Below are 25,215 nucleotides of genomic sequence, written 5' to 3'. Positions count from 1 at the left end.
CATGCAGAATCTGATCTCTCTCACACAGATCGTCCTAAATTTACCATAGCAACACTTTACCACATATGAGCCATGCTGAGTTGCTGGATTTTTGGATAGTAAGGAATAAGGGCTGAGGTGAAAATTCCACAAGTGAAGGCAATTTCCCCCTGTGATGCCATGTGCTTTTTTCCTTGTGAGTCAGACACTGCACTGTTTTACAGACAGGACAAATTACAGACTTAATCCAGATGCACACTGTTTTAACGATTTTAATGTTCTTTTACGAACTTAAAGGTTTAGGCCTACAGTGTTTATCTGGCTTTAGTTTTTTTTCTGAATAGCTTGCAACTAACCAGCCTCCTTCGTAAGTATTTTAAGAGATGGTTAATTTGTATGAATTTGCATGAAGTGAAAAAAAATAAAGATTGTTAGAAAAAAAAAATAATAAAGCTAGTTAAAAGCTAGTTCAGTAAAGAGTACTCAGTGACATCTGGCTAATGTCCATGTTTCCTATGGTCTCCATTTAAAATTCTGAATTTTAATTGAAATGTTCAAAGGAAGTGAATGTGACTTTCTTTTGACTTCTAAAGCAGGAAGCTTCAGCTTCATAGGGGACCATAAGCTTGTTTGATCTCAATAAGAAGTCTTCACACAATAGAAAGTCCTGCCCTGTGTAAAAAGCTACTGCTACACTGTTGCGCCCAGGTGCGCGCCAGTGCGTGAGCGCGCCTGTGCGTGCGTGTGGAAGAAGGCGAGGATCAGGGACGCCTGTAGATGGGGCTTGTTGAAATTACCATAGCAGAACGGTCTCATTGTCTTCCCCTTTCACAACATCATGTCCCACAATAGCTTCTTTCAAACGGCCCGTCGACTTAATGAAGTCCTCTAATGATATGCTAAAGCCGCGCCGTTTAAATTACAGTTTAAAGCCGTTAAGTCCCACACAATGTATTACAGGCAAATGAGCAATATATTCGAGAAAATCACTCTCACTTTTTAGATGACGTGAATTTGGTTAGAATAACGTCTGAACTACATTACCAAGGACAAAAGTGTTAACGACAGTTGACTGGCAAAGCAAAACACGTTTTTAGCCGTCGTAATACAACAAAATAATTGTATATGAAGCGCGCGTGTTGCGTAGCGTGGCAAATAGTTCTATTTTACGATTAAAAAGCATGAACTCGTTGCCATAAGCAATTTGCATTAAAATGAAAACATCACATTATTACATTTTCTATTTAAATATGTTTTAAAGCGTTTTTTACACTTTTGCATTGCGTTGATAGATAATGCGCTGCATTACGTCGTGGCACAACCAGCAGAGACGAATGCAAAATAGTATCCTATAGAAATACGAAAGGAATTGGCATAAACAAATTAAAAGTCAGGTTCATTCATTCAAGAGCGTTTGAATGCTGCTTGTGAATTCTGAATGAATGTTTTACGTGACATTTTGTTGCTCCAGGTAGTGTGTATTGGAGGAGCGCCACCTCCCCGTCTAGATCAGCGAAAGCCCACCTGAGGCTGCCGCGGGCGGGAGGAGGTGGAGCCTTCCTTCAGCCTCCCAATCCCGAAGAGAGAGTTCATTCACATTCACACAAGCGCCAGCCAGTTTACGGGAGTTTCAAACTCAGATCTCCGGAGGAGTTTTGCCCTGAGCAGACAGGAAAAGAAATCGGTCATGGATTTACTTTTTGCGCTTTGGTCTTGGGACCTGCCGTAAACTTTATTTAGGAGGAACGTGATATTATAAAAATAAATGTTATTCTTATTCGGATACTATGCGAGCTTCGCTGTAATGTTGGAATAAAACGAAGACGGCTCGTGAAGCATAGCGCAGCTGGAATATCGCGACTCTGCATTACCACAAATACTAACCATGATCCTTACTCGTAAGTACAGTTGTTTCAGTTCATTTTAATTTGATTGTTTATTAATTATTTTGCGATAAATAACTTTGCCTTGCTTTGAAACCTGTTTCTTTGGAGTTGTAAAGTGGATGTGGAATGTCAAGTGTTTATAAAGCTTTTCCATTTTCTTCGTTGGTTATTCTTAGTTTTACGCTCCTCTTTTAAAGTTTTGAGTTTATATGCAGTTATTTGGGTGGTGCGTGAGATGGGTGTTCACGCGCTGCTGGCGCTTCGGGCTGTCAGATAACTAATCTCTCTCTCGCTCCACGAATCGCAGCGCGTACCCGTCGGCTTTACGTGGATTTCACATATTTCCGAGATAAGAGTTGTGTGTTTCGTCAGTCGAAAGGTCTGTGTTCTCTCATTATTAAGCCTAAATGCTGAAAGTTGGGGGAGGTTTTGCAGGAATTGCCCATGAAAGCGCGGAGAGTCCGATTTGCGTCTCGTTTTCAGACCGAGGGCGCATTCGTGCATCTTTTCACGTCTTACCATATAAGAGTATAAAACAAGTTAAATAAGTTGATGAAATGATTCTAACAGTTGTATCTTTTCTGCTGCCCTAAATCGGTCGTAAAGTTAAGTCTTTCAACCTTTTGCTCCAAACAGAGCCCTTTGCCGCGCTCGGGGCTCTAATTGTCTTGCATCCCTAAAACAATGTTATTTAAAGACATAGCATGTTGCAGACTTTTCTTTTTTTTCTATCTATAAGTAGAGGTCGATAAACGTAAGGCCGTGTTAGCTCCAGGTGATAAGGTATAAGCAGGTCAGTCAGGAGTCAAGGAAAGAATGCCATGCTTAAAAAACATCCTTTTGAAGTTGATATACATGAATCACCTGATAGTCTAAGGTCATGGTTTTCAGTGCGAGTGATGGACTCTGACATTTACATACTCAAACACCCCCACGTGCACCATATGGTGATTTTGGGGGGCATATTTCTGCTTTTATTAATGAATCTTCACCATTGTTATTCAGAAACTATAATATGTCAGTCTATGAAAGGTTTGATGGTGGGCTTTAGGATTATTTGATGCATACGAATCTTGGATTATAGACGAGTCTTCTTTTTGTACCCCTAAATTGTATTATTTAGGGAATGCACAGGGTAGCAGATTAGGGACCGTATCTAATCATCTAACCTGAGATCAGTCTTGCGTTACACAAAGTGACCAGTCATCAGAGCTGGCCAAGCTGCCTCCAGGTCAGTGATAGCCAATGTTTAAATCTGTCAGAAAGTCTGAGACACACATTAATGGACCCATCTGGCCAATGTGCATGTGTGTGTGTGTCGCTGGCATTGCGGTGTTGGGTGACTGTACTGAGCCATGGGGTAACCCCATCATCCTTCTGTGTTTGTGTGTGTGGCCAGCTCCTAGTCAAACTCTACCTCCATATGTCTGTAGATAGTCATGCCAAGATATGCAATGCCTCATCCTCCGCAAATGATGTATGACTGCTCCTGATCTGCTGATTTGAAGTGTTTGTATAGAAAGACACAACATGGAGACTTCATTGTCTTGGATGTGGTACATCAGCAGTGTGACATACTGATACAATTATTTCTGTTTGATATTGTCACAGATATTTGTGTTTGCAGTTGTCTGTATCTAAAACAACAACATTTACCACATTTATCATATTTACACAAACTTGCTTTCATACACACGGGTTCCACCTCCTCCCTCATGCCGAGGAGTCGTCAGCCAGCGATTGTGAGAATTTCCTGTGACAGGAAGAAGAGGAAGAGGAGGGGAGAGAGAAGAAGAGGAAGAAGAAAGGGAGGAGCAAGGGTAATTTTAGAAGTGGCGAAAAAAGGTCCAGCTAGCAGGAATTCAACTTTTATTGGAGTTTATTGGAAGGTCTCTCTAGAGGTTACGATTGTCTGTCGTTCTCCCCGTCTGGAGGCTGTCGTCTGCACCTTTGTCTTGTCAGCCTCAGTTTTTTGGATTTCCCGTGAATTTATATCAAAGAGGATGTATCATAGATTTGATACAGACAGATGCATACTGTATACTTTGATGAAAGGAGAATACACAAAGGCTCATGCAATTCATTGTGACGGATGCTGACCAGACATCCTGTGTGCTTGGCTCAGGTCACTGTGGCAGGGTCACAGGTCAGGCATCCACTGGGTGACTGGCACCAAGATATGAAGCAGATGGATTGTAGATTAAGGCTGATGGAGACGGGGAGGAACTGGGATGGTAATGGATAGGGTTTTTAAACACTGAATCTTAAGGTTTTTCTAAAAAAATGAAAGAACAGAGGGAACATGCTGAAATCTGCAATATAGTGGATTTCTCATTTTTATACTGCATTGTGCAAAATATAATTTGTGTAAAAAAACTTTACAATTATTAAAAAGCATATCTGGCAGCTCAATTAATATGATGGCATTTGTCTATTATGTGATGTCCAATTGGTCCAAAATGTAAGAATTATCTTGTTAATAAATATAAACATTTTTTGTGAGTTTTGAGCAAATTTTATGGAATATTAACTATTTTAAGTACATCCTCGACTGTGTTACATAAATATTGCCCCAATATTCCAGCCCTGCTCTCTGGATATTAGCATCAGCATATGCCACTAAAACCCCATAATTGTCAACCACAACTTTGAAGTAATTTGGTCAGTTTTTCCATTATTCATTTCTAAAATGCTGTCAAATGTTATTTCATCTACCCCTGACTTACGTAAAATGTCACATGTTGGAAACATTGCGTCTATGACATGATGGCATATGTAGGCCTTCTGGGATATTTTTGAATCTGGATAATATACTCAACGTCATAGGAAAAGTTTTAATGCGTCCATCTCCATGAAGTAATACTGACTTCAGTCTGGCTCGTAACACAATGTTAGTCCAGTCGCTCATCCAAGATGTGTCCGTAACTTAAATTGATTGCTTCCTTCAAACGTAAACGCATGTACTGTACAATCACAAAGGATCAAAATCTGTTTACATTACAGGGGCGGTTCAACCTATCTCTCATTTTCTGTGAGGTAGAACGTTCGACATTCCATGTGTGTGTTACAGGATGTAAGGCGTTCTCTGTGTTTGTGTTGGCACTGAAGGCCTCCATTATCTGGCCTTGAACAAAAGGAGGTGTGTCCTCCAAAGTGACCATGGTAACTGTGGAATGAGCCGCTCTTGTTGGCTTCCTGTCGGCCTCGGGAAGGCAGGGGATGTGAGGTCACCGCCTGGCACGGTGATCCGCACAGACTTGTGGGGAGAGCACAGGATGCAATGTGCGATCGCAAACACAAACTCTAGCCTTATGAGTCAAAATCAAACATTTAGCACGGAGGTGTGTGCTTCAGTAGGAGATGTGATGGCTTGCTGTTGACAAGTGTCAACACTCATCCGCGTGATATCCAGCTGTGTGTATTAGATGGAATTTACAAAACAAATGCATTTATATTTGTAAAGAGATTTTTTAAGTGTGTTTGCGTTTTGCTGCGATGGATGAATTCTGTAGTGAGAAGAAGTCACAAATGAGATTCTCAATTTTTTAGATATCAAATTTTTTAAAGCCAGAAATTAGATTTAATGGAGATTAAGTCTGCGATTTGAGTTTTCAAGGATGTGATGAATAATGTGACCAAATGTGCTCAGATGTGCCACCAAACATTTGTGTAAGAACTCACCAAATAGTGGAAAAAATATATATTAGTGCTTATTTGGTCAGGCTGATTCACCAAAAATACATATTTTGCTGGTGAGCAATAAACCCATGGTGGTCCGTCAGCTAGACCAGCACTATAACCATGGAAACCTCTTATACTTAACTGAGATTCCTTGAGGTCTCCTGAGACATGACAGAGTTTCCGTCTGCGTATCCACATGTTGTCTTTGTGCCTACGTATTTTTGTTTTTGTCTCCCACCGAATGATGGAGTGATTTGAATTTTCTACTCAGACAGCCTTGAGCGTATTTACTGTTGGTGGGCACCTGTGTGATAGCAGCCCATTGTTACCAGGTGGGGGGACAACTTTCCGATGAATGAAAGGCCAGTCTGTGAGACAGCCATGGAGCCTGTGTGTGTTTATGTGTGTGTTTATCATTTACATTTAAATGTGGTCTGTCGTCTAGCTGCATGGTCCTCAGTGGTGCCAAGCCACCGCAAACACACAAACACACACACAGGAAGCCGCAGCGCTCATTACAGACCATTCCAAAAAAAGAGTGTCATTATTTTAAGTGTAGCATATTCTTGAAAGTTCACGAACTCTAGGAAAGCGCTTTCATGCAAAGTTCTGTCCGTCGAAGAAATCCAGTCGGATGGATTTTTACATTTACACAGATGCTTTAATCCAAAGTGACTTTTCATGCATTTTTATCATTATGTGTGTTCCGTGGGATCGAACCCATGACCTTTGCATTGCTAACACAATGCTCGATGGGTTTGCCACGCATACGCAATCGTTGTTGCATATTTTTGCATTCCCGCTCTTGCTGTCAAAGCATGTTTTGAAATCCTCCCTCTCCCGCAATTACTCTTCCATCTCCTGCTTTTTTCTCTCTCCACCAACAGAGGACCTCCCTTATTGTGTGCCTTTGTTGTTGTCAAGCATGCCGTCACTCTCACGCTCATTCGAGTGGGGAGTCACGTATCCCCGCCTGTTGAGACAGAATCCGCGTCCTTTCCTCTGGGCAAAGTCTCATAACGCACGTCTTTCTCGCCTCTGCTTTCCTCGGCACCTCCTAATCCCCTTCCTAATGTTCGAGACGGCTATTTCTCTTTCGTTCTGTTGAGTTGACAATGAACTTATCTGAGGTGGTCTTTCACAACATCACTGCTGTCATGCAATTAGAATAATTGGGATTTTAGGAGTCGGGACGTTTAGCCGCAGAGAAAAGCGAGAGTCCCTCCTATTGTGAGCTGTAATTGCGTACTAGATTGTAGTTGTGATAGACTACAGTGGTGCCAGTGGACCAACAGCATTGGCTGTGTCTGACCTATAGCGGACGCTAGTAGGGGCTTTGAAGCACCGAGCCAAGGGATTTGATATTTAGACCAAAGCAACTAAGCATTATTCCCCCTGGAGCAACCTGAGATTAAGTGCCTTGCTCAAGGCACAGTGGCTATCAGGAGAGATTGCGATCACAGTAACTCGCTAGTTCCTGCGTCATGCCTGCTTGAGTTCAGCACAACAATCTTTACGTTTGCCGGAAGATCCTTATCTGGCCATTCACCATCACAGTGTCCAGTAAACACCTAAACCTCTTGATTGGTACTTTAACTTGAATGTTGGAGATCTAAAACACAAGACTTCATACCTCAAATTTTGGTATGACCCATTCTTGGCAGGTACTCAAACAGATGCAGTGTTACTAGGCTCAGGAGTCTTTGGTGACAAAATCACAGTTAAACTTCCAATTCTGACACCTTACTGTGTGAATGTGGTCTCCAGAAAGAGCCAAGATCCCTCGAATGGTGTTTGCCATATGGCATGTGGCATCTAAACGGTCGTTCACAGCTAATGGAGAGGGATGTGGTGGCTCTTCACCAGTCCAACGACAGCTCGGGACACTGTGGATGGCCACTTAGCACTGCTGTCTCAAACTTAACACCATAGTGGCAGATAAAAAAGACAAGCTGACCAATTTTTAGAAGGAAAAAGAACGACACTCCACTGTAGTGTTTTTTATTTTTGGAAAATTGTTTGGTCTTTCATTTGAAAGAGAAGGCTATCAATAAGAAAATTGTTAATCCATATGTTTTTATTACGCTTCACTCACTATGTTGACAACAAGCACTGCATAAAATGCTGTTTTAGATGTAAATCCCTGTCTTTCTGTGTCTTGCAGAAATTGAAGCGAAGGAGGCGTGTACATGGCTGAGGGCTGCAGGTTTTCCACAATATGCTCAGCTTTATGAAGGTAGGTCCTCATGTTTTTGCTCTCAACCACAATAGCCAACATTACATACCAGGTTGTCATAATAAGTGACGTTAATAAAACTTTCTCTATTTTCATCTCTCTTTAATGTACTCTGTAATGTACTCAACTCCTTCTATTAACCAGCACACAAACTTTTAATTTTAACCTGTTAACTGCAACAATATGTATGCAGAATATACATACATATACATATACAAATTCACTTTCCAAATTTAAATGGTTGTAATTCATGCATGCTTTGGGATACAGTCCTTGCTGACCAAAAAAAGAAATTTGAGTTATTCTAGATCAATTACTGTTTCTACATAATTTATTTTGTAATACACTGGACAGATTTTAGATAAACTGGACAGATATTTTAGAGAATTAGACCTTTATTGTGATATACTGTATAGTTTGTCATGATTAGATTATAATTTAATTGTGAAGTTTTCAAGTAAAATTAATTGTTCCACTGACGGAACAGTGACAAATTTTAACACAAAAATGAATGTGCATTTAAGTGGGGGAAATCATCAGTTTATATCATTAAAAACACCTGCCCTTGTAAAGCTCATACACAAATTAGAGGAGCAAATTTTAAAAATTTTAACACCTCTAGCACCAGACACTTTTAACCGACTTAAACTGCCATTGTCACATCACCTGCCTGTTTGAGGTGTGTTGTGCAGGAATCAGTATTGTGTTATCCTGCTGTCATGATTGCCCCACTACAGATAAGAGACAGTGAGTACAGTCCGACAAAACCAATAAAAAAACTCTTCTGTTATCGCTTTCTCACTCACAGACTCACGTACACACACAATCAACAACTTAAAAAGTCAACTGGCCTTGAAGAAACACATGTTTCCCACAAAAAAATGAATGAGTTTGTGTGTTATTAAAGACTGAGTTAATAAATACAGTCTGTGCTCTCTGAGGGTTGCCAAGTGCCTATTGTGATTCCAGCACCCCCTTCCTACACATACGTACCTCCCACTGGTGAGCTTTGCAGTATTGCAGCTGTGTTTGTTTGGCCGGCTAAGATGTACTTCCTCTACCTTTTCAACACTGGAGGAGGGTTGTGTGTGCGTGTGTGTGTGCGTGTGTGTGTGCGTGTGTGTGCGTGTGTGTGTGTGTGTGTATGACATAGGACAGACATGCATCTCATCTGCCTCCCTTACATACACAAACGCACAAATACATGCATTTACTCCAACATGTTTATTGGGTCTCCGTTATTTTTATATGTAATTGTTTTTTTTACAAAAAATCTGTTCTTTTTAATCCTTGTTTCTCCTTAGATGGTCGGTTCCCTATTGAGATTTCTTCTGTGACTAGAGATCATGACTTTCTGGATCAGGATGCCATAGAGGCTTTGTGCAGGTGATACACACACAGCTATCTATTTAATTGGGGACATACAATTCAATTAAAATAATTATGAATAAAAAATAATTATGAATCATTTATCTTTGAGACTCTTTTGCATAATGAGCGTTTGTCAAATTTAGGTTCATTATCTAAAACTATAGCTAAATAAACCAATCTTAAATGCAGATCATCGCTGTAATCCAATTTTTGCTTGTCTCAATTTTTTGCTCATTAATTCCATCTTCCTTGTGCTGTTTCCCCTCACTTTCTAATTTGCATGATTTTCTTTGGGTGTCTGTCTCTACATGTCTTTTTCAGCATCCTTCTCTTTGTCTTCCACATCCCAGACTCTTACACTACAGTTAATAGTGAGGTTCCAGCTCTGAAGGAGCTAAATGAAACGTCAAAACAATAAGAAAACAAACTGCATAAAGAAATTATTAAAAAAAAGGATTCAGATTTTTTACATTGAGAAAGATCCATTAGATCACAGCTGGAGCTCACAGACATCTGGAGGCCATTTTCTGGTGCCAGCCCCCCTGATGCAGACAAACATACATTCCCCTCAACTCGGGGTCACATGACACCGACCAGGTGGCTTCTGGGATAAGCTTTCCGTCTCTTTTGTTGCATTGTTGTCGCCACTCCAAATTTCTACCTCCCTTTTCCTTTCTTCCTTTTTTAATTCTCTGTCTGTCTTCCTCTTTAATCTGAAGTTTATCCCTCAGCAGCTCATTATCGGACTCAGCTCCCACTCATCCTCCTCTCCTTTTTTCCATCTCTGTCTCTCACCATCTATCTTAACCTCTATCTCTTTGCTGAGCCCATCTTTGCCCCCCTCTTCTTTTTGTCTCTGTCCAGTGTTTTGACTCTGTTGTAGGCTAATGATTGGATTTAGACTTTGTTTGCGGCCCCATGGTTCTTTTCAAGGTGCCTGCTTAAAAATGATTGTCACTGTTTTGCTCACGCATTTGCTTGTGTGTATTGCAGAAGACTTAACACCCTCAACAAGTGCGCTCTTATGAGATTAGAGATCACTCCTCAAAGAAAGAGGGTAAGTGTCTTGTCAAAAATCCCTTTCTCTTTATTTTGCCAAATCATTTCACTTGGTTTCCTTCTTCAGCTTTGACGGTATTCTCCTCACTCTCTCATCCTAAATATGTGTAACGTGTTTGCTTTTCGTGTAGGATAATTAGAAAGAAGGTCTGTTTTCTTATCATTTTCAAGGGCTTGAGGGCAGAGCGGATTAGCTCCAAATGATGGGCTTTCGGTAACTTCTGTCCTCCTCCTGCTATCTTTCCCTCCTGTTTGTCATCTTTTTCTCACCATGCACTTCCTTAAAACCCCCCTCACACCATAAAAGGAAGAGAATGCACACTACGCAGCTCGGTTATTGGTCACTGTCAGTGTGGTTTCAGAATGAGTGTGTATAGTCTAAGACTGCCCTTAAGCCATGACTAAAAAGTACATGCGGGTCGAGAATGCAACAACAAACAACCCAACTATTTAATCACTACAGAGAACTTAGGAAGATAACCATCATGTCTAACTTTGGCTTTATCTGCCCTCAAAACTTAAAAGTCCGAACAATGGCAGCCTTGTCAAGTGTGCATCCTTCTAAGAAAGCAGATGACCCTTCGGTGTCATCTTATGTTGACGGAGTCAAAGGTAGAGGTCACGAGATGACTTGAGGAAGTGAGCTGCCCTTTTGAGACGTACAAGCACTAACCATGCCTGGAATGCATTGATCTGTTCAGGTGGCCTCTGTAGGGTTCTTCCTGTTTTTAAAAAAATAAGTCAAAATAGTCCTTATGAATTCATATTTGCGCCCACATTAGTGTTCTTAAATAAGAAAAGTGTTATGGGGTGGTAGTGACAAAACGTTAAACCCAAGGTCTGCGTTCTTTATGATCAAAGGCTTGCCCTAAGGGTCTATAAAATAACAACCCCAGTTTTATGGACTTTCGTCGCCTCCATTATTATGAACCGTGAAAGAAACACCTCTGGATCCCGCGACCCCCTGTTAACCGGCCAACTAGTTTTGCTTTCGCTGATTAGTCAGGGCTTTGGGACTCAAGTCTGTTGTACTAAAATCACCACACAATTTAATTACGGGTGTAAACTTGTCAAACATTTCTCAGAATGTTTAAATGACTCCCTAGTCTCTCTAGAAAAATTACATTGGTTTTAAGACCAATTTAAAAATGGCAGAAAAAATTAAAGCTGCATTTGATGATAAAGATCTCCCAGCAGTCCCATCCTATGGCTCTTCAGGTTTCCTTAAGATGATTGCATTGATGGGGGATGGGACCAGACCTGCCCTTTCCGGCTGGGGTGTAAACCCTGAGAGCTGGCCTGGAATTTTTTGTCCACCACCCCCTTCTTTCCATCCCTGCCACCCTGAAGGAGGAGATAGATTAACCCGAGTAAACTGGATAGGGGGAATGGTGGACATGTGACTATGTTGTGACATGAATAAGCCAACCACAATAACAGCTTTTTTCTTTGAATGGACTCTGGTCTCTTACATATGACATATGACCTTATCAAGCCCATGAGGGCCAATGGTGAACAAAGTGGGTGAAATGCTACTTTAATGATAGATAATACTACAACTTTTAAAGATTTGTAACTAACGAGTCATTAGTATGCTACACTGCTCTTAAAGATTCGATCTTAAAGGTCCTGCTCTCCCTTTAATTCCAGAGTGAGGATTCTGATGAGGATGAGCCGTGTGCCATAAGCGGCCGCTGGACTTTCCAGCGGGACAGCAAACGCTGGTCTCGCCTCGACCAGCTGGACTTGGACGTGTTCTCTCCTCCAGCTGGAGAAACTGGCTCCTTTGCTCCCTTCCGATCCCAAGATGAACATTTTGCCAGAGGACCCCTTCTAAAAGAGGGAGTTAATGCCAGCTCTGAGAGCGTCTTGACAGATCTTAGCGACCAGCCAGAGGTGGGCTCTCTGCACAGTGCTGGTAGTGGAGATCGAGGAGGATCCCTGAGTACCACTGTACCGTCCAGCCCCACTACGACCATCTCTAATGCTAACACAGCCACCACAACAAGGGCGAGCTCGGTTGCTAGCGTATGCTCATCTGGAACATCAGGTGCCAATGAAGACTCCATGTCTGATGGGCTCCCATCTCCACTGGATCGTGGTACCTTTGCTTTTGAGGTAAAACCCAGCTCGAAAAGTACTGGTGCTGAAAAAAGCACACGCTCGAGAGCAAAAAGCTTCATCAAGCGCATGGAAAGCTTGCGGCTACGGACCAGCAGTAATGCGTCATCCAAACGCAAGAAGAAGGGTGCGGCCGGGCAGGGCAAGCTAGAGATTAGTGGGCCGGTGATTAAGGAAGGTCTTGACGAAGACAAATTGCGGCACCTCAACTGCGTAGACATCGCAACACTAGATTGCAATGCGAACCGCACCAGAAGCATCTCCTATTCAACACAGACAAGTAGCGGGAGCACAGGGAGTAGCCAATCGGAGGCCAGCAGCGGGAGTGCTGTAAGTACACCCAGTCCAGTCTCAAGAGCACGTAGTCATAGCACGGCAGCTGGGGCTACGAAAAGAGGCGGAATGTACCTGGAAGGCTTTGACCCATTTAATTTTGTCGTCTTGCAACCTTCGGAAGACCAGGAAAAGAAACGGAACCACCAGAGTAAGAGAATGGAACCCAGCACAACCACGGAGCATAACAGACGCAACCGCCAGAGGTTGGATAATAGGCGAATGGATGATGAGGACAGTAGAGAAGAGGAAGGAGGTGTTATCTTTTTCTATTTGCCTGAAGGCCACAAGCCTGGCACTTTTCCTAAAGCACTTGCAGACGGGGCTTGCTATCGTAGTGGCGACAACATAAGCCGCCGTCCACCTCGGAGGGGCTCCGCCGCCTCACTAGACAGTCGATTGAGCATCTATGACAATGTTCCTTTCTCAGAAGTGGTAGATGAGGAGGATGAGGTAGAACCAAAACTGGAGGATGTGCTGGAACGGGTCAGTGGCCTCCAGCAATTGGTAAATGCCTGGTCAGAAACGGGAACTGGGGAGGAAGACGAAGAGGAAGAAGAAGGGGATTCAGATTCGGCCCTCGATTCTGCATCTCCTTGTCCATCATCCCCACTGCAGAACCACTTGGAAGAGACAGAGAACTGCAGCGATCAAGATAGCACTGGAAACCCACTAACGGAAAGGGATGAGACGCTTAGCGCGCGAGAGAGATGTGACTCTGGTGTGGGAGCATCACTTACACGAACCAACAGGTAAAACTCACACACATTGAGTAGCTCTCAGAAATATGCTTTGTTATTAGCGGTCTTGCTAATACACTTCTATAGTGATTTTAAACCTTGGCAGTACTCTATGAAAAAACGATCATGCCAATGAAACAATGAATTAGTATGCAGGAAGGGAGGAAAAGAGAGCGTGTCAGAACGGCTCTCCTTATATAACAAGGGATATTTGTAGGATATAGAATTCTTTTGGAATTTACCACAGGAATTCAAAGACCCCCACCTGTTGATAGAGACCTTGATTATTAATCCTTGTTATCTCTAACTGTTCCCGAAGTTTGTGTTCATGTCAGATGCATGATGCGTAGGTGCTTTTTACAAGGTACTGAGTGTACTTTGTGCTTGTGAATGTTTGTTTTTCATGGTTTTAATGCGCATGGGTGGTTCACATCTTGAAAATACGCACACTCGAGTCTACAATCTTCCAAGAACATTTTGTGATTAATTTATTAAATCATAGTTTGGGCTATAAGTGTGTTTATCTAAAAAGTGTTATGTTTTTACGAATGCGTACGTTACAGACCTCAGAAGCTGCGCTGGCCAAGTTTCCAGAGCTCCCACAGGCCAAGTCTGTCGTCAACGGTGTTACAAGTTGGATGTCAGTCAGTTCTGCAGATGAACCTTCTACAGAAATACAGCCTGCTTAAACTTACTGCTCTGCTGGAGAGATACACACCCACCAACAAACACGGCTTTAGCTGGTGAGAACACACAAACACACTTTCTGCCTGTCTTTCTGTCTGTTTGCTTTCTAGCTTATCTCCACCCCTCACCTAAGCTTCAGGGTCCATGCAATGTAAATATACAGACCTCACAGGATATGAACTCCCTCCTTTTCCTGTGGCACCTTTTTTCAACCATTTACCTCTCTTGGGGGCTGTCAGACCTCCACAACACAGAGCTGTTGTGTACCATGCAGTCCTGTTATTGACTTGTTCCTGTTATACACCCCCCACAAACATCTGCACATGTCCACATACAGCTGAGCCATATTTATATGTGCGATTATGAAACCACCACAAATCATGATACTGACAAGCCTGCTATTTGGCATCCTTGACACACACACACACTGCCGGTCGGAAAGACAAACACCCGGCCGCGCGGATGTGCACAGATGTGTTCTCATTCCATTTTCTCCCTTTGCTCAGAGCTATTGTCTGCTGTCTTTGTGTTTATCCTTCAGCCTGTAAAGGGGGAAACAGCTTGAAGTGGCCCCTCAGCTTCTGGAGGTTTCCCCTTAAATACACAATGACCTGCACACTCATACACTTGCAGCATCCTGTCAACTCATATGTACCAAATTTGTGCCTATGTCAAACATGTCATATTCAACAGCACACTCTATAGATATGTCTGAAACAATTATAGCTGTCTTTGTTATTTATTTGTGTTATTAAGTGGTTACTTTGTATGACTTCATTTTTAGTGGAACGAGTGCATTTGGTCTTATTTTGCGTGCGCAAGAATTAAATAAACATGCTTGTGTGCCTGACAGGGCTGTCCCTAAGTTCATGAAGCGGATCAAGGTTCGAGACTACAAGGACAGAAATGTGTTTGGAGTTCCCCTGCAGGTGATAGTTCAGAGGAGCGGACAGCCCCTGCCCCAGAGTATCCAGCAAGCCATGCGTTACCTACGGAGCCAGTGCCTCGACCAGGTGAGAGATGACAAACACACACTAAAACCATACAAGTGCATGCTTGTCCAAGCAGTGCTCAAAGAAACATGCCGTAACGTACTGAACTTAAAGGGATAGTTCAATCAAAAATACAAATTCTGTCATTATTTATTCAACCTCATGTCGTTCAAAACCTGTATTTGACTCTTTCTTCTGTGGAACACAAAAGAAGATATATTGAGGAATGTTTCAGTGGCTTTGTGTCTGTAAAATGGAAGTCAAGGGGGGCCAGTGTGGTGAGAAACGTTCTTCAAAACATCGTATTTTGTGTTCTGCTAAATAAAGAAAGTCATACAGGTTTAGAATGACACGAGGGTGAGTAAATAATAATATCATTTTTTAACTATACCTTTAAGTAGGCTTTGTGATATAGTCAGTCTATATAAATACAAAAACTGTCTGGTTATTTATTTGTTAAAAGCTGTTCTGTCGAGGGAGATAAATAACTGCAAGGTCATAACCTAAGTAAATGATCCCTATTTGAACAGCTGTTTAGTTGCACGTTCCCTGTAGTGTCATTATATGTAACAGGACCCAAATTCAAGCACGGACATCTGTTGTTATATCGTTGCACACATACCTGAGTCTAACACTCTAAGACATTCATGCACGTTCAAGTCTATGTGCATTGAAATTATCTAAAAGAAACCTGCATGTCTTTCCTGGTTGGAAGTATCCACTAGTTACACATTACCCCTTACCTACATGGCTGACATTCCATTCCAAGAGTGTTTATGAGAGAGCAAGTGATCTACAAACCTCTTTCTCTCTCTCTCTCTCTCTCTCTCTCTCTCTCTCTCTCTCTCTCTCTCTAGTGTCAGATGGAAAAAAAACTACTTGACAAATTACATAATATTTACAATATGAGACATATCACTATTCATGACTAGGTTATGTAAGAAGTCAATGGATTTTTTCTAAAACAGGTGCCTTTTAGATTTCTTGTTGCGTGTTTGGGAAACTCATGGCCAAATAAGTGATCCATCTATTTAGCTGTCAGTTTGAAAAAGAGAGAGTGCAAGAAATAATTAACTTAACACAAAACATGAAATGAACTAGAAAATGGAAGTGGATTGTTTGACGTTTGACTTCAAGACACAGTTGGGTGTAACAGTATTAAGTAATTTTACAATTTGTGTTTCTCATACATACGTGTCTGACCGTGGTTCTGTACAGGTGGGGCTTTTCCGAAAGTCAGGAGTAAAATCACGCATCCAAGCCCTTCGCCAGATGAACGAATCATGCGGCACTAATGGAGGCGGAGTTAACTACGAGGGCCAGTCGGCTTACGATGTGGCCGATATGCTAAAGCAGTACTTCCGAGACCTTCCGGAGCCCTTGCTTACCAGCAAACTGTCCGACACCTTCCTGCAGATATATCAATGTAAGATCATGCACACAATTAACTTTCAATGTATTTTGCCACATCGAGGATCAAAAGACCACACACAGCTTTACAAAATGTTCACAAAACATTCTGTGCTAGGCATTTATCTCTCACGTGTAAAGAACAAAGCGTTTCCCAAAGGGCAAGACACAAATAGCTGCGGATGCTTATTCTTGAACGAGTGAATCATTCTGAAGGATAATAAAGTATAAACAAATTTATTTCAGGAAATAGCTGTCAAATGATGCATCGGCACCAATAAATCACTATCAGAGCCAACACCAAGCTGTAACTTACAAGGAAGTGTGTAGTTACCACAGCTATTACTTACTTTACACACGTTGAATTGGGTGTGTGCTAATTTCAATAAATACCTGAATCTCAACTCCAAACACTTTGTTACACGAATTCATAAATGAATTAGTAAATACATTTACGGTTGGGAGGTACAGAGGTTTTGTCTTTTGTGGAGGAACACACAAACTTGGTTTTGTATTCATCTGCGTTTTGTAATGTTATTCACAGCTATTCATGATGATGAATAAATCATGATGTCATATTATTACAATAACATTACAAAATATTTTTATTATTAACTGAACAGGCCAAATGAGATTTGAGATAAACACAGGATTTTCTTTGGGTCTCTGAGAGCAGTGTTGTAACTCCCATCTTTCAGAAACATATTGCCTGATAAAAACAGTCTGTTACCAGAATCAAAATAAGAGGAAAACAAGCATGTTCTCCCAAGCACTGAAGCTGACCACAACCCCAGTGGAGGTCTTAGCATTCCACACAGACAAGCAAGGGTCTGTGTGTGCCTGTTTTGTGTGTGTTTGTGTTTAGACAGAGGCTTACATTCCCAAGGGCGACGATAACACACTGAGCATTGACACACAAAACTGCATATGTTTTCGCTGTTTAAAAGCGTCTCTGTTCTCAGTCACGTGCATCTGACAGCAGTCTTAGACGATTGCAAGTGAATTACACACCCTGTGTTTATCATATAGAACTCTATACACCATCGCACCACCTGTATACTGTTACAATGTTTTTCATGAGGATCCATACACTCAGTATTCAGAATAAACCAATAAAACCTCTTTTGTCGCTTGCAGATGTTCCCAAAGAACAGCGTCTACAGGCGGTGAGAGCCGCAGTGTTGCTGTTACCCGATGAGAACCGCGAGGCCCTGCAGACCTTGCTGTGCTTCCTGAGTGATGTGACGGCCAACGTGGACGAGAACCAGATGACCTGCACCAACCTGGCTGTGTGTTTGGCCCCCTCTCTTTTCCATCTCAATACGCTACGGAGAGAAAGCTCCTCGCCCAGGTGTGTGTGCACGTCTGTTAACACTCTTCACGTGGATCCTCTCATCTCTTTAATTGCACATCGCTTGAGGTGCTATCGTATTTGGTACGCGGCTACTTCAAATCCTAATACTGCGCAATTATTCGCTCTTGTACTTAGTTGAATAACAGCGCTATCAAAACAGGAAAGCCAAAGGGACGGGTAATGAATGAAAGAATAGAGAACTGACTTACATAAGGCTTTGAATGCCAGCCGTGTTCGAAAAAGTAGCTCTAAATTAGCCATCACGTTACGATGAGATAAGCATTTGCATTTTAGACATCCATTCTGAATTCATTTCTCCCTTGTGTGTTTTTCCTTATCGCAGGGTCATGAACAGAAAAAACACCCTGGGGAAACCTGACCAAAAGGACCTGAATGAGAACTTGGCGGCCACACATGGTTTAGCCCACATGATTCAGGAGTGCAGAAAGCTCTTTCTGGTAAGCCTATCGCGGCATGTCTTTATTTTAACGTTTGACTTAACTTATGTAATTACGTAACAAACATTTAACGTTTGTTTAAAAAATCAACATAACGTTCATCTCTCACGCACATCAAAAGTGTGACAGTAACAGTTTAAGACTGTGGTCTTATCAGTGCACACCAGATGTCTCTCTTTGTTATCCAGGAGAGCATGTGCTCTCCAGTCAGGTGACGGATGGATGAACGCACGCATGCACGTACGTTTATCAAGCACATAGAGCATGTAGACAAAGGTTACGCGTACTATCACGGCATCTTAAAAAACAAATAATTTGATGTTTCACAAAGCTTCCTGGAAACACTTTTATTTAAATAGCCTGTGGCTACATAGATACTACGAAAGCTGGCCTCATATTTTTAGTGCTGTAAGATCGATTAATCGTGATTAATTGATTCCAAATAAATGTTTGTTTTTATATAATATATGTTGTGTGGCCTGTATATATTTATTTATTTATTTATACAAAATATGAGTGATATATTTATACATAATGCAAATTTAATAATAAGTTTATATATATTTGTAAATATTTGTTATATATGAAGAGTTCATTTGCAAAAACAGATAACTCTGTCGTTTTTATTGTGTTTTTTTGTTGTTATTATTACTTAATTAAAAACAGCCCAGCTGCAGTTATATTGATGTTGCTTGGAATGCACAATAAAAACATTTTTTATGTTTTTGCAAATGAACATTTCACATACACACATATGTGTGTGCATTTATATATACATATAAATATACACGCCACATACATATATAAACACAAACATTTATTTTGTAATTAATCGATTTGACAGCACAATTTTTTATTTTGTAGTTTAATGCTGTTTGTTGTTGCACAGTCTTTGCTAGTTGTTCTTGAAATCATCCATAAAATAGCCACGTATTGCATGACATGGTGAAGTTTGAGCTTGCTAGGAACACTTTAACCTTGATTACAGACAGTGGTGACCTTGTCTATGCATACAGTAAAGACCTTGTGTTGGTTAGCACATATAAATCCATGACCTTACACAAACAGACACTTCTGTTTGTGCAAACATGGCCTCAGAGCTTTTTTAAATGAAATTTATAACAAATTGGTAGCAAATATTGGCCACAACATTTTAATACATTAGCCGCAACATTTTGATACATTAGCCGCAAGTGTGTAGCAAGTAAAACTGTTTTTGCAGAGGTGTACACACACATTTCCAAGTAAAATAATGAAAGTCACCAGAAGTTTAAATACCGGTGAAACTGACCCGACATGGAGGTCGACAAAGCAGCGTTGTTCTGTTGATCTTATGCTCATTGTTACATCATACTCCTCTGCCATCATTTTCCCTGAGCAGACCAATAACTCCTGTATTCAATTTAAATTATTATGTCAATCCATTACCGTAAGAAAACATCTCAATCAAATTATTTTCTCCTTGATTAGCTATTTATAGAGTGAATGTGGAATGCAAAGATAGTATCTTGTAGCAGAGGGCACAGATGTGAAGGTCTGGTCCTGCTGTACCCATCGGTCTAATCCTTTTTGCTGAACTAGATAACAAAATTATCTGGATTTCCGCTGGAAAAAGACAAGCACCGTGTCACGATAAACATCGCCAGACAGGAAATACACAGAAACATTGACAGTGAATAAAAAGCTGGACACACATGGACACAAACAGGATGCGGCATTTCCAGTTCAGAATGAATCATTCTTGTCACTTCCCTTGATATTAATTCCACTTGTATGTACACTGAGAGCAGTTTAACCATTTGTCCTACTTAATAGAATTATTACCCACGATGCAGATGTATCATTGTGTGTAGTTACTTAGTAAGCTTTTCTAAGTGTTCATATTACCGTGATTTGTCTTGGGTAGTGTAATTTTGAGCTCACGTTGTTCCCTACTTGCCGGATGCTCCCGGTGGGGAAGTTAAGCTTATTTATGCTAATTTGATGATGTTAATTTACTTCTATACATTTTATGAAGTAGGCAGTTTAGTAGCAGTTTGTCTTTGAATGAATTTGTATCGCTGAAGAGACTAGCTTGTTGTGTTCTGGATGGTGGTGGGCCTGACTCGCTTGACCAGCTTGGTCAACCAGAAAGACCACCTTTAAGTTTTGTAGGACTTTCAGGACTAACCAGTTTAAATTGCTCTGGATTACTTGACATGCATTATTTTCTCTTTCAGATCCCAGAGGAGATGTCACGCTGTCGGAACTCTTACATGGAGCAAGGCCTGAGTCCCATTCGAATGGAGGTACTCGTGGAAAACTGCGGCTCATGTAACTACAAAAATCTGCTCAAAGACGGTATGGACGCCTTACTGAAAGAAGGCAAGGACAAGTTTAAAGGTTACGACACCTGCTCGACCCCTGAAAACGCTGAACTTGCATATAAGAAGGTAAGGAAACATTTTAAGCTTTTTCTTTACATACACTTTTTCTAGGACACAATTTGCCATTTTTTCCCATTTCTCTCATTCTTCCTTTGCTCATTTTTTTGTTTATCTTGTGAGTCTTCGGGAAAAGTTGTGTCTCTTCCCTGCGTTTTACATCCTCTATTTCATGTGAAAGTGGTCTGAAGTATGTCTTTCCCAGCCCTGCTTTGGCCTACATCCAACCATGACATCAATTTGTCTGCTTTTTCAGCTTTTTTGCCTGCTAACACACTTGTGTTCATCTCAGAGTTCTCTCGGATCCACTCCCTTTGCATTTGGACAGTGCTTCATGTACCCATAAAGCATTAGAACAGATTGCACCTAGATAGACATGAGGAACCGCACAGCTTGTTGGCTAAAATAATGTCTTTGATCACAGTAGTATCTCGCCCAAGTTTGGAGATTATTGTGCTGGAAGATGCAGTGACTGTAACATCATCTTCTTTTGTGGTAGGTCCAAGACGGTTCTTCTCTGCGGCAATGGAAAGTCTGCGTTGACGTGCCTGCATCGCCCGAAGATGTTCTCCAAAGAATCCTGCGGGAGCAGGAACGTTGGGATGAAGACCTGCTGGAGTGCAGGGTCATTGAGACACTGGAGCAAAACGTGGAGGTCTACCAGTATGTCAGGAACTCCATGGCACCTCATCCACCCAGAGACCACGTAGTGCTCAGGTGATTACAACACATGAGTTTACAAAAAAAGTTTGTTTTAAAGTAGATTCAGGACACTAAAAGTATTTTTTGTGTGTTTTGGAGCAGGTCGTGGGCAACAGACCTGCCTAAGGGAGTGTGTGCACTGGTCTGCACGTCGGTGGATAACGAAAGCGCAGCCGTGTTGGGTGTTCGCGCAAACGTCCTGACCTCTCGCTATTACATAGAACCCTGTGGTTCCAGTAAGAGCCGGATAACACAAATTTCCAGAACAGACTGCAGGTGAGAGCTGCACTGGAATCTCAGGCTTATTTGCGGATGTGCTTCTGTAATTACTGTGAAATTGAATTAGCAATTTTTGTTTTCCAATAATATTTGGGTTTTAAAAAATCATTTGTTTTTAAATAAATAATTTTAGTTTTTATTTCATTTACCTCTCTGACATTTTTTTCATGTTTTAAGAAAAAAGCCAACAATAATTTTGCTTAAAACTCTTCTTAATTTATCTTTTTTGAAGAATTAAAAAATAATAATAATAGGTCAAATGTAATTAATAATAAAAATTAATTAAATTAGTAGTTGGTATTAGGTTCACAATATTAGATTTTTACTTCATGGTAATCATGGCCAAAATAATATATTACGATATATATTATCGCGATATCTGTATATAAATATATATATAAACAATGCTAATGCCAATAATGTTAATGCAGTCAAATTCACAATTCATTTTATATTGTTTTCTTTCTTTTGCCAATGAATCATGCCCAAATTATACTGTATATTACGGTATATATTATATATTGAAATTTGAAATTAATAAATTAATAAAATTTCGTTTTCCTTTTTTTTTGCCAATGAATCACAATATGAATGTAGGGATACACAGAGAGATCATTGCTCTTGAAAATGTATTTACGATATCATATGTGTAGTATTAACACAATCACGGTTATTGTCAACACCGGCATATTGCAACACCCTTAAATACAATAATTAAATAAAAAATGACATCTGAATACAAATAACATCCCTGCTAATCTATTTCTTTCCTGTTTTTTTAGGGGTCGCTGCCCTGAATGGTACAATAAGCTGTATGGTCACTTGTGTGCTGCTGAGGTGGTGCGGATACGAGACTCTTTTACCTGCTTGGACAAATGAACACACACACCCGGAGTGTTGACGTGTAATTTCTCGTATCAAGAAACTCTTATTTAAAGAGAAAGACCATGAAGATTCCCCTTGTTAAACTCCCTCAACCGTCTGAGCCCTTAAATGTAGATGGGGACGGTTCCTAAACCTACGAACTACAAGTCAAAGGTTTTGCTTTCAGACTGAAAAGTTGGAAATGGGCATGCCTGCTGCTGTGACATCATCATCACTGAAGTCACAATGTTTGATGTCATAGCGTGACTACACGAAATGGGCGGTGCTATTGCTTCTGAGAAGCAAGTATATATGTGTGTGTTCGAATGACTGCGTAAGCTAGCATATATGTATAAGTGTGTATGAGGTCGTATGTTACCTTATGTATTGTGTGTGTATGTATGATTTATGATGCATGTGTGATCATTGACTAATGAGGCGTATTCCATGCACTGGCACCCTGCTGCAATATAGTGTTTTTATCTGTTTCTGTGTGTATGTGCATTTTGCGCCGTTATTGTGATTGCAAATCTGCGTACGGTGCTTTTATTTTGTTTGTATTCGTTGGAATGGACAGATGGGTGGAGAAACAGATGTTTGTCTACAGCAAGCTAAGATGGTGGTGGCTGGAACACCTTTGAAAAGACCAACGGGAAGTCTGTGATAGAGGAAAAGACAAGCACGTTGACACTGTTAAAGAGTTTTGAGGGTTTCAACTGCTACAAACCCAAAGCAGAGACCAATTTAACAATGGACCAATTCTTTACTGCATAGAGTGACAAAAAGTAAAGACAAAAGACACCATACAGGTCAACCAGTCAAATTCTTCCGAACTCAGAGTCCGGAATTGGTCAAAGCCTAACCATGTGTCCGTCCCGTTTCCTAAGAAAAGAGAAAGTTCTAAGAAGAAAAGTTCAATAAGGTTTGACAAAAGGAGAGGCCACCAGATGGCGCAGTTTACAACAAACTGATCGGAGGATGGTAGAGAATGTGTGAGAAAAGATGTAATGTCTGTTTGTTTATCAGTGTTAATCACAAATGAAGTAAAAGTCTAAAACAGAGTAATAACGCTTGCTTTCACACTCATAACTCTAAACAGGTTCACAATAGGAGTGCTTCGGTTTACACGGAACGTATCGTAATGAGACTCACAAGCGTCTGATCTGGAATCAGTTTCTTGACCGGTGTTTTAGTCTGACACGATGGTTCAGAAGAACGCAGCACTCCTATTATGGCCGACGTGCTCCATGACGTCGGTCCTGAGTTCAACGTCCATGCTAGATTTACTACTATTATATGTGCCTTTTCACGGCGGTGTAATATAAACGTGTAAATTGTGCTGCCAACCCAAGAATAACGCATGACAATGAGTTTAATTTAAACCTCTCTGTATTTATATCACTCATATCGTGTTTTGTATGTATCTTATTTTATTGTAAATGTTACACTCTAAGTTACAGAAATGAGAAAATTGTTTATCTTTTTTATTAATATTATTTCTGTACAGATTAATCGTTGGTCAAAATGCACTATTAAATGTATTAAAACAACATGAATCTCTGTTCTGACTATTATTCACCATTATTCGATTATCGAATCAATTGTGCCTATTTAAGGGCATTTTGGCTAGAATCATTTTAAATGTTTACATTTGCTCATTGCAGATGCTTTTATCCAATACTGTAAAACAACTATAGGATTTACTTTTTTGTACATTTTACTTCAACTTTTTTGTAAATGTTTTTTACACCATTTTGTAATTTAAATTTTAAGTTTTTGCAGTTGTTTTTTTTTTAGTAAAAACTGCACGTTTACCCGCACACGCACACACATGCAGTTGGAAAGCTTCTCTGGGAACTGAATAACAAGCCAGAAAAGATAAGATACGTGTGTGAGCAAGAGTCAATATTGAAGTATGAGAGAGAACTGAGGAGAACATTCTTTTGAGAGTTTTCCCTCTCACTTCTGAGAATGAACTGGAGAAGAGTTCCCACATTGATAACTGATACGCCTTTATGAGGGAAACCGTTCTGTATGCGCGGTTTGTGGTCAACATGGTTTGGCACTTTTGCACATTTTTTTTTCTGAAAACAAAGAAAGAAAAGACTATGAAGTAACTGGGCTATAGATCTATATAAAATAGATCAGTAGTTCACTCAAAAATTAACATTCTGCCATTTCATTTTACAAGTTTCATAATTGTATAAATGACTTTGTTCTGATGAACACAGAGAAAGATATGGAAGAATGTTAGCAATTTTCAGTTCTGGGACATCATTGACTACCATAATAAGACAAATTAAATGGTAGTCAAAGGTTTGTTTTCCTAAATTCTTCAAAATATCTCATTCTGTGTTCAACAGAACAATATATATATATATATATATATATGTATGTATGTATATATATATGTATATATATATATATATATATACAGACTTGCTATGACATAGACAAGAGGCAGTGGACAAACAAACGGAGGATGTTCTCATTGAATTCCCACCATGACGGTGAGCTCTTTTGTAGGTGAGCACTGCCCCCTAACGGCCAATATGAGAACTTCCATCTACATTAAGGTCCCTCTGGAAAGCTCGTAATCAGGTAGGTTCAACACTTTAGTGAAAGTACTTTACATGTAGT

The 25,215-nt window shown here is 40.5% G+C and overlaps 1 protein-coding gene across 3 annotated transcripts in view; it reads left to right on the top strand.

Moving 5' to 3' along the window:
- dlc1 (DLC1 Rho GTPase activating protein) overlaps window positions 1-24,120 on the top strand; it is a 90,720-nt gene extending 66,600 nt beyond the window's left edge. For 2 of the 3 annotated variants that reach the window (XM_057331395.1, XM_057331396.1), the window contains 13 exons: window positions 7,711-7,782; window positions 9,087-9,168; window positions 10,147-10,210; window positions 11,863-13,418; window positions 13,970-14,149; window positions 14,947-15,106; window positions 16,304-16,511; window positions 17,633-17,846; window positions 18,193-18,307; window positions 20,527-20,739; window positions 21,230-21,447; window positions 21,535-21,708; window positions 22,494-24,120. In XM_057331395.1, coding sequence (XP_057187378.1) covers window positions 7,711-7,782; window positions 9,087-9,168; window positions 10,147-10,210; window positions 11,863-13,418; window positions 13,970-14,149; window positions 14,947-15,106; window positions 16,304-16,511; window positions 17,633-17,846; window positions 18,193-18,307; window positions 20,527-20,739; window positions 21,230-21,447; window positions 21,535-21,708; window positions 22,494-22,590 — 3,353 coding nt within the window. In that variant the 3' untranslated portion in view covers window positions 22,591-24,120. Of the gene's footprint in view, window positions 1-1,592; window positions 1,878-7,710; window positions 7,783-9,086; window positions 9,169-10,146; window positions 10,211-11,862; window positions 13,419-13,969; window positions 14,150-14,946; window positions 15,107-16,303; window positions 16,512-17,632; window positions 17,847-18,192; window positions 18,308-20,526; window positions 20,740-21,229; window positions 21,448-21,534; window positions 21,709-22,493 lie in introns of those variants that run through there. The other variant, XM_057331397.1, reaches the window with a different exon arrangement.
- The last annotated feature ends 1,095 nt before the right edge of the window (window positions 24,121-25,215 follow it).

This window comes from Triplophysa rosa, linkage group LG4 (genome assembly GCF_024868665.1).
Source record: "Triplophysa rosa linkage group LG4, Trosa_1v2, whole genome shotgun sequence".
Lineage (NCBI taxonomy): Eukaryota > Metazoa > Chordata > Actinopteri > Cypriniformes > Nemacheilidae > Triplophysa > Triplophysa rosa.
The sequence above is the reverse complement of the archived record's forward strand: the minus strand, read 5'-3'. Positions and strand labels throughout refer to the sequence as shown.